Source organism: Solanum tuberosum, unplaced genomic scaffold (genome assembly GCF_000226075.1).
Source record: "Solanum tuberosum cultivar DM 1-3 516 R44 unplaced genomic scaffold, SolTub_3.0 scf00681, whole genome shotgun sequence".
NCBI lineage: Eukaryota > Viridiplantae > Streptophyta > Magnoliopsida > Solanales > Solanaceae > Solanum > Solanum tuberosum.
In genome coordinates, this window is record NW_006239610.1 from 118739 (window position 1) to 129418 (window position 10680).

The following is a 10680-nucleotide window of genomic DNA, read 5'->3' on the forward strand; positions in this document are numbered from 1 at the left end:
AATTACAACTTTTCAGCACTACAAATTTAAAATCACAAAATAAAAAGAATAGTTTGCTATATTTAACGTATTTTTAATTTTATACCAACAAAACTTCATAAAAAAATATCTCAAAAACTCTATGAAAATCAAATTAGGTCTGAACGAACGAATCAGTATTTTACCACCAAACACAAGTTTCATGTTCGACGTAGTATTCATACAAAAAAATTACAATAAAAAAATTCTTTATTAACCACCATCTATTTCAGAGATCCCTACGAAAATCTTTGTTTGTCTAGGTACTATCTAACATGCCATGCCAAAATTTAACTACTATTTTAAAACATCTTTTTTTTTTCTTTCTCAATCGTAACGTTCATTTTTTGCCTATCGAAAAGAACATTTATTATAAGAAGCCGTCCAAGATTTTAATTTTTTCATTGGAATTAGTCAACTACTCTACTAAAATAATACTTAATACAACAAATAAAAACACACAAATATGTAAAAGACAAAATGATTTATATATTTAGTTTTGTTGGTCAGTTCCATTCAGTATAACGTTTCTATGCATAATTAATTACATACAAATTAACAAATCATTTTTTTTTTGTTTTATCTACACAAACTCTTCTCTTTTGTCTCGTAAACTTTCAAATACACATAATTTATCGACCTTGTGATGTTGATGTTGACACGGACGGTGAATATGACCCGCTCCACCCCATACTAGAATCCGAAAAACAAGCACCATGAAATAAATCCGATAAGTAATTTTGTAAATCATCGGGGGCAAATCGGACAATTGACTCTGTTCCGATGTCCAATTCTCCCCGATACGTCTCGTAAAACGCTTGATATATCGAAATAATCTTACTAGCCAATGATATTTTGACGTGGTCGCGGAGTTTTGGGTCAGGTATGACCCATGAACTTTGTTTTCGATACACCTCCTCAAAACTCGAGTTGAATTTGATGAAGCATTCCTTCACTTCTGAGGATGACATTTCAGTCGTAAGATTCTCAGGTATTGATGTAACTACTTTGCTCCACCCTGTCCTCTCGTACTTTGACATGTACTCTTTCACTTTCATTTCGTGCTTTGAAATCCATTCGGATCCAAGTAGGAGCTTCAAGTTTGATTCCCTAACCTTCAAAACGACGTAGTTTAAGTTGTTGGCTAGGAACAAATAGGACAACCCTACGTCCTTATATAGTTGTGCTTTACCATCGAGTTTACATAGAAGGACAAGCACGAGCCACGTGAGTCGTACTACGATGGGGGAGGACGGAGAGTCCCCGTCCCCTGATGTAGGACTCAAGTAGCAAGACTCCGACAACATTTGTATTGACATAGGGGAGCAATCAACGACTATATCAGAAATCGCGCCACTATAATCACCAAGGAAAACAAGAAAGTTCATGACATATCGAGTTAACGGGTGAATTCCACCACCAAGAACCACCTTCGAGGAATCTTTTTGAACGGCGGTTTCAAACGCAGACAACATAGCTCTAATGGCATCACCGAGCTTACCCAGTGATGCCATTGCCTGAGCTTTGACTACCGCCATTGAATCAAAGGTGAATATCGATTCGAGCTCAACCCAGAGCTCACAAATAATCTCATAGATATCCAAGACTCTAAACATTTTCTCCGGAGATAACTTCTTGAACTTCATCACCATTTCCGGGAACACGAACAGAGTAAGAGCACCATCATTAGCAATCTCTGAGAAACACGAATCTCTAATGTTTACAGAGGAAGAGAATACATAATCACAGAGAATTCGTTCTCCGCGAAACAGAGCATTGACAGCAATCTTTACAGAGCTCAACCAATTCTTGATTTTCATCTCCATTAATTCCCAATCCATTTTCTGAACTTGGTAAGAATTCAATTTTTCAATCCCCAAGTAAAACAGAGTCTCATCGATGACTGATTTTCGATTAACTTTGTACAATTTTACGCATTCTCTTCCATAACCAGCACCAATCATACAATCAGCAATGGCTTTCAAATCAGCCATGACAGATTCCGAAACTTCGTCTTCCATAGATGATTTTGAAGCTCTTGATGACGACACCGTTTCATGATCAAGAAAGTAGCTACTACCCGATAAAATGGTGTAGAATTCTTTCTGGAGTCTCTTAATAGCAATTTGAATGAGATTATGAGCTCGAACGAGTAGTTTAGAGGTGGACTTATCTTTAATAACGAACTGCATCGCGTGTTGTAAGTCGTTAACGGATTCAAGAAGGCGTTTGGCATCTAAAGGGTTGTCGCGAAAGAGATTCGCGACTCTGTTATAAGAGGTAGAGGTAGAGTCGAGATCCCATTTCTTGATAATTGATTGAGAATTTTGTATTGTTTCTTCCATTAAAGATTCACAAAAAGAGGTGGATGATGATGAATAATTATGTGAAGATGATTTTGATGATGAGAAAAAGGGAGTCTTCATTTGTAATTTGTTGTTTCTTTAGAGAGAATTAAAGAGAAAGAAGAGGGAAATACAGAGTAATGAGATTGTTTGAAAGGGGGAAAGGATGAATATATATATAGTGTTAAATGTTAATCGGTGGTGAAGTGAGAATTTGAAGTTTATGAGTTCGAGATTTTAGTTTTTTTAAGTTACTGAGTTTTCAATTAGTAATTTATCCATATTTGATGAATTTTTTTTACTATAAGTTTAGAGTTTGAACAAAATTTACTAGGTTCAGCCGAGCGCGTTATCAACACATTAGTTTCGCCCATTGTTAAAGCTACCACTTACAAGCAGGGGCGGATCTACGTTCAACGAAGGGGGTTCATCCGAACCCCCTTCGTCGAAAAATTACACTATATATATAAGATTAAATTTTGAATATATGTGTATATATATACTATTGAACCCCCTGAACATACACCAAAGGCGTAGCTCAGTGGCGTTGGGGGTTCAGGAATTTGCTCTACTGCACGCGAGGTCGCGTGTTCGAATCCGGGCAGAGGCATTTTGTTTTATCAGCTTATTTCAGGCGTTTTATTTTTAAAAAAATAATAATAATGCAATCAGAAAATGATGTTTAGTTCCAAAAAATTAAAATGCTGATTGAGAATTTAGGATTTCTTAGTTTATTCCCAAATTATAAAGTCAAATATTTAAAAATCCGTTTCTTCTTGATTCGACTGTTTAATCCGACCCGTTTATATCCGATTCGACCCGTTTATTTGTGGATATTATTTACGTGATTAATTTTTTTTGAACCCCCTTGATGAAAATCCTCCCTCCGCCACTGCTTACAAGTATCATATTTTTGCAAGTTTGCTATTGGAATTATCATGTATTCATCAACTGTTTATCAAAATACACCTCAGTTATCAATTGTTCCCTTCTTCCTATTTGAAATATTATGTTCAAGTAGAAAAATGGAACTACTGATAGCTGAGATATATTTTGATTAACAATTGATGATAGTTTAGATAAAAAACATAAACACATTATAGTTCAAATAGTTTTTTTTTAAAAAACTTACTCCCTCCATCCCATTTTATGTGACACTTTTCGGATTTTGAGATTCAAACAAGTCTATCTTTGACCGTAAATTTTTCATAGATCTTTTAAACATTTTGATTTATCAATTATCGTGACTTATAGTACGTTTCACTTAGTTTACAAATATATAAATTTTATTTCAAAAGAATAGAAGATTCCATGAGCAAATTTCCGATCAAACTTAAACTATTTGACTCTCAAAAAACGAAAAGTGACGCATATATATATAAAAGAGGGGGCAACAACAAAGTTTGACTGAGAATCCAAGATGAGAAGGGCCAAGAAAATAGCTGAATGAAGACGTAACGCGGTCCCAGTAATTTACTTCTTCCGTCTCAATCAATTTATATGTTTGTGTTTGCTTTTGTATTGGTGTGAGGTTTATCATTTATGTATGGTTTTCAAAGGTGTTTTTGGGGTGAGTTTTGAGGCGTGATATATCAAAAATATTTTAGAATGCAAATGAAAGATGTAGATCTATAAAATGCATGACTTAGAATTGGGGTGTAAAGCTCGAACATAAAAGTGTACATCTCGTATGTTAAATTTGATTTTTATTATTTTAAAAATATTTTTGCTATAAATTATATTTTATTTTTATTTTTGTAATAATTTATACTTTATAATATCATGTTTTTATGTTGGAGTGATTTTTCTTAAAATACATAAATAAAGAACAATTCTCATAAAAAATGATACCATCATAAATATTGTTTTAGATAATCAAAATTGGTAGGATAGAGATTTCATAGCACTATGTTCCACATACGAGTTTATCTATTTTTTTAGCATTACGTTTACACTTTTTATTCCTCTCCTTAAATGAAACATATAAATAATAATTAGTGGAAATATTAGTTGATGGTGAGAAGAGCTAGTAGACGTGGAGATCGATGATAAAATGGATGATCGTTTTAGGCTATTATCAATTTTTGTGTTGTTACCTTTCTCAAATAATAATTATAATATTTTTTTCTATATTATTAGTGATTTATTTGAAATCATGTATAATTATTTGAAAATATTACTTTTTTTTTATTTTCTTAGTAATAAAATTATAAAATTAAAGATACATGAGATATATGTCCCACAGATCCTTGGGACTTATGCCCCGTGTTTCGGGACTTACACTTTTGTTTGTGCTACATAAAATACATTGTCTTGCACCCTCACCTTTCAAAACACTAAACTTAAGAAAGAAATATTTCTTCTGTCTCAATTTATATGACATACTTTAGTTTAAGTATGTTTTTTAAAGAGTATCATTTTTCTATATTTGAAAAATATTCTAATTTTACAATTATATTTTTATCCCGAGATAATTCACAACCACACACTATCTTATTTCTTCTTCTTATACTAAAACTCATTTAGTTATGTACTTATTTAAATTGACGGTAGGGGAAGGGAAATGGAATATGGGATTACAATCAAGATAAAAGCGTAAGAAGCCAACCAACTAAGCTACCAAGCCCCTCCCCTCCTTCCCCCCCTCCAATTAAATTATTTATACAATTATTTTAAAGAAACTTTTTTTATTATATAAGGGTTAGGGAAATTAAAAAAATTGGAAATCGAACACTCGCTAACAAAGTAAAAGTTTAGGCAACCAAGCAAGAGCTATTAAGATTTCCCATAACCATACAAATACCTAAAGCTTATTTCCTACCACAAATTTCAAAAATCTTTATTTTTTAAAAATTAAACTTCGTACCTAATCAAATGGTTCTACATAAATTGAAACGGAGGAAGTAAAACTTTAAAATTTATGATCTAAAATAAGTCATGAATATTTATACTACTATAAATTATCTCACTAAAAATTAAATTATTAGTACCAAATATAAATATATTTCATTAATTTTGAAATTGACTAATAAAGAAATAGTATCACGTAATGAAAAGAGTATTTATTTTTGTCATCAGAATTTATACATCGTGAGTCGTGACTAATCTAAATTATTTGCTCTATGTAGATCCGTTGATAATGTCAATGCATCCCAATAAAAGGTTTTTATGATAACTATTTCCTCCGTTTCTATTTATATGTCACCATTTTAAATTTTATGTGCGTTAAAAAATTAAGTAAGTTTACTATTCTACCTTTATTCAATCTTTTATTGAAATTAATTTTTCAATCAATGAATATGAATTAATTTATTTTGATTAATTAATTTGACCAATGAACATGAATTATTTACTTAGTTTTTCTATGTTGGTCAAATGTATATTTTCAAGGCTAATAACTCACAAGGGTAAAATAGGAAGAACAATGTCATTTATGCATTGATTTTGTGAAATGACAAATATTAAGGACCATCTATTTTTAGTAAAAACGACATATAAAATGGAACGGAGGAGTAGTAAATATTCCATCCAATTCATTTTACTAGACGTCTGTATTAAAAATATATTATTCTTTTTATTTGTTCGTTTTAGCAAATCAAAAGGATTCAATATTTTCTTTCAATATTACCCTTATCATTAAGTAACTATATAAAATAATAGTAGTCAAACTTATATTTTTAAAGCATAATTAATAAGTATAATTTAGTAAAATAATTCACTAATAAATGGTTTTTTCAATATAAGTGTCAAATTAACAAGGGTCAAGTAAAAATAAATAGAGAAAATATAAAGTATATACCTTTTGGGTTACAACAATATAGTAATGTTATCAAATGAACGAATGCGGAGTAAATTTTGCTTATCCTTCCATATTGATAGTCATAGTATTTTTCGTGTATCTTTTTTGTCTTTTACTTTCTGTTACTATATATCTATTGATTTTGTACTTCGACTGTCACAGTATTTTATTGTAGTTATTTTTTTTTCTTTAGAATACTTTGTCATGCTTTCTATAGTATTTTTGACATGATTTCTTCACTTTCATTATTTCCTTTTTTGATTTGCTTTGGTATACTTTTTCTTGAGTTGAGGGTCTATCAAAAACAATTTCTCTACCTCCCAAGGTTTGTATAAGGTATGTGTACACTCTACCTTCCTCATACCTCACTTGTCATTTATACCGGCTATGTTGTTGTATATTACTTCCTCTATCCCAATTTAGGTAGCACAATTCAGATCTTAGAATCAATTTTTTTTATTTTGATCATGAATTAGAACTTACGTTAAGTTTTCAAAAATAAAATCTATATGCTTGAAAACTTCATAAGAAGTATTATAAATCACAATAATTAATAATTCAGAATAGTTAAAAGACATATGAAAATATCGCAATATAAAAATGTAACAATCCGTTCTGTCGTTACGTGGAAAGTACGTTGAATAGTCGGGTATTTTAAATATTTTGGATTCATTGAAATTATTCATCGACCGTCAAGTTAAACTTAACTATTCAACGACCTTCGCTACAGCAAAGGGGTCTTGTATAGAGAAGGCCCGTTAAAACATAAATTTTATTTTATTTTCCACGTGGGTTTTGATGGTTTTTATTCTCTTTTTGTTGGGACTTCTTATAAGGGTATCCTAGGGCTTATTTTAAGAGAAAAGGACCTAAGAGAGAGGGAAGAGAAGAATACTCCTTGCAAGTCTACTGATAACGCATAACTATACCTCTCAACTAAGGTATATACGGTCGTGTGTAAAAATAAATCTAACTTTATATGAGTCGAGGTCGAACCACAAGAATTGGCAAAAGGGATTATGCTCTATTAAATTCTCAACTCAAAGCTAACTAACATGACGTAATCCAAAACAAAAATATAAAGTTAGGGGGATTTGGGAATACAAAAGATTTGATTCAAATATGAGTATCACTATCACAAGAACAACACAAACGAGTTTCACCAAGTTGGAGACGACTAGGGGTATGTGCAATTCGATGAGGTTTCAACCCAATAGTCAATGATTAATCAATTTCAAATCAGTCAATACATGGATATCATTTGGTCTATACTATAGTTAACATTCTCTTAAACTATTGAATATGCATACATTTTGGTGTAAGAGAGACTAAGTTTCATTCTTGAAATATAGCAATCAACAAAGGAAAATAGCAAGGAAACAATAATATTTATATTTGAATTTGTGCGAATGTTACAACATGAAATCTTAAGAAAAAAAGATGGAATCCCCTAATTCTTCTTATCATGATCTCGTCAACTTGAGTTTTACTTTGTTCTTGATTTGATGAAATACTTGCGATTCAACACTTGGAGACAAAGACTTCTTTGTATGTGGAAGACTTGCAGATCACCACTAAAGAACAAGAATTCTCTATGTATTTCTCTGTGTGTTTTTCTTTTTCTTCCCCCTCTTTCTGGTCTTATGAATACCCCTCCATATAGTTGTAAGCTAGGATTTTGGGGGCATTTGGGTCTTCAAGTAATTTTGGAGGGCCTTGGGCTTGAAGAGTATGAGTTGGTCTCGTTTGTCAACTTAATGGACAGACCCAAATATAATTTGGACTTTATTTAAGTCATATAATTTTAACTTAAATATTAATCTGACTTTATCAACCAATAATTTTACTTGGTCAATATATCATGAGCTTATGACTTGATCCAAAATTCAATATGGATTTATCAATAAAATTTCACTGTCTACAAATGTCCCATGCTTCGAGGCTTGTTGGGGGTGCTCGACTTGTCGAACCTTCAAAGACAAGGCTTGAAATATTTGTGAAGTAAATATATTTTTGTATGAAGTTTTTCAAAATCTTCCATACATGATTCCAGTGGAACTTTTTCATAACTTGATTCTAATGAAATTTTTCATAATTTAATTCCCATGGAAACTTACCATAATTTGGTTTAGGAAAACATACCCTAATTTTGTTTCAACTATGATTTTTTCATAGTTTGTAGGTACACAATTTATATAGTTTTGATATTTATAAGTACTCATTCTCTTACTGGTTGGTTGTAAATTTGCGGCATCATCAAACTCAATTTTCATCACCCTTTTTAACACAGGACACTTGCGTTAGAAAATTCATATATTGTTGTACAAAACTAGCTTTTAAGTTTTCTATCAGATTTGTCTTTTTTTTCCCCAGCTCTATGCAGTCTCATCAAAATGTTCGTATCTTGGTGTAGGTATTTCCGAATGACGAGAGACTTGATTCTATAGTTTTATAGTCTACAAAGTACCCCAAAATCAAGGTAAAAATCCTCATTAATTGATGAGAATTGATTTTTGAAAATGACCTCTAGGTCTGCCATATATATTTTACAGGTTTGTGGAGTTTCACCAAAACGTATGTATCTTGGTGTAGGAGAGTCCCAATGGAGAACGACTTAATTCTATAGAAAATGAACTGTTAGTTTACAACATATCCAAAATTCAAAGCCAAGTCCTTATGGATTAACCAAAATTATTTTTTTACAGTTAGCAATCCAATTAACTTTGGTGTGATTTTAAATAACATTCATGAGTTGACTTCTCTGCATCTTCGCCGAAGAGAAGCCGCATATTGATTTCTGTATTGATTAAGACTTCTCTCATCATATATATATGGATAGGAAGAATATATTTTAAGCCAATATGACCATATTTATTATGACGAGCACGAAAGCATATGTCACAATTTTCACCAAGCTGATTTGAAGCTTCGTGCTATTGGCGCTGTGAGACACATCATCTCTTTCTTTTCTTTTTGCAGGTTTACGATGGACCGCAAACACTCTCAATATCAGACAGAAAAAAGTGAGGGGTACTCCATAATTGGCAAGGAACCACTTGGTGCATCTTCATTTGTAGTTGCGATTTCGAAGACGAATCATACTTGGTGCAATTTTTTTACGGAGAAGGGCCTACAATACCCCTCAACTATTTGAATTGGTACAAAACTACCCTCCATCCACCTTTCGGCCCCCAAATACCCCCTTACGTCAACCTATTGACTAAAAATACCTTTATTTCTAACGATCCACACTTATAAGGTGGAAGGAAGAAAATATTGTACCAAATCTCATAGTTGAAGGGTATTCCTTTATTGTTAAAATAATTTGAAATTACTTAATATATGGACTCATATAATTGACTTGATTTTGGATTTCATAGTAAATTAAAAATAAAAATAAAGATTAGTCATCTACTCTCTACACTCACCTCCACCCCCACCCCCGCGGCCCCTTCTCTCTCTTCCACTATTTTTTTTCTTGGATCTTGTCTAAGGCTGGGCACCGGATCGGAACGAACCGGTACTGGACCGGACCGGAACAGGACGGTTTGACCGGGTTGTTGATCGGTATCGGGATGAACCGGACCGAACTACCGGGATGGAGGCTCAGTTCCGTCCCGTCCCACTATATACCGGGATAGAACCGGGACGGACCGGAACGGAACGGGATGGGATAAACGGGACGGCACATATAGCTATTTCAAAAAATAATTATTTTTTTGAGTTATTTTGAATTACGAAAATACGAATGTTTTTTTTATTTTTATAAGTTATATTAGTTTATAGTATTTAAGTTTTAACCGTCAGCCTCACGACATAATCAGAGTGAGGCTTTGGAATTTATAATAATTTTACTTAAGTTTATTTTAAAGATATTTTTTTAATTTTTACGTATATAAGTTTGTAAGTTGAGTTTAATAAAGTTTTTTTAAAAAGTTTTTGAGCGTATGTAGTTATGTTATAAGTTTTAAAGATTTGAATCTTTTGAAGTTTATAAGTTATTAAGTTATACTTATAACTTGTAAGTTAAATAACTTAAGTTTGTAATTTTAAAAAATTAAATAAACAAAAAAGAAATGCTAATAAAAGTAAATAATGACAAAAATATTATTTTTATTTTAATTAAAAATGATTTACCGGGACCGGACTAGAACGGAACCGGAATGAACCGGGATGAATCGGTACCAGTATACCGGTACCAAATCATGATACCGTTCCGTTTCGTGTACCGGTTCAATGTATCCCATCCCGTCCCGAATACTACCGGACCGAAATGGACCGGAATGGTACCGGTACAAAAAGGAGTAAAATAACGACGTCATTCACACAAAAATAATTAGTTCAATAGAAGATGATTTAATTAAGCAACTATGTATATATACTGCATTTTTCTTTTGTGTGTACCCAAAATTCAAAATAATTAAAAAAAACATTTTCTCCTATCTGCCCCTCCCCTGTCCCACACACACCATGATAATAACATAAATTATAAAAATATGAATATGTAAGGTCATTTCA

General features: G+C 32.0%; 1 protein-coding gene across 1 annotated transcript; it reads right to left on the bottom strand.

Moving 5' to 3' along the window:
- Positions 1 to 580: 580 nt before the first annotated feature.
- On the bottom strand, positions 581 to 2309 carry LOC102580853 (exocyst complex component EXO70A1-like). The gene has a single exon (XM_006366864.2). The coding sequence runs from the start codon at positions 2208 to 2210 to the stop codon at positions 651 to 653; it is 1560 nt and encodes a 519-aa protein (XP_006366926.2). The 5' UTR covers positions 2211 to 2309; the 3' UTR covers positions 581 to 650.
- Between the last annotated feature and the right edge of the window lie 8371 nt (positions 2310 to 10680).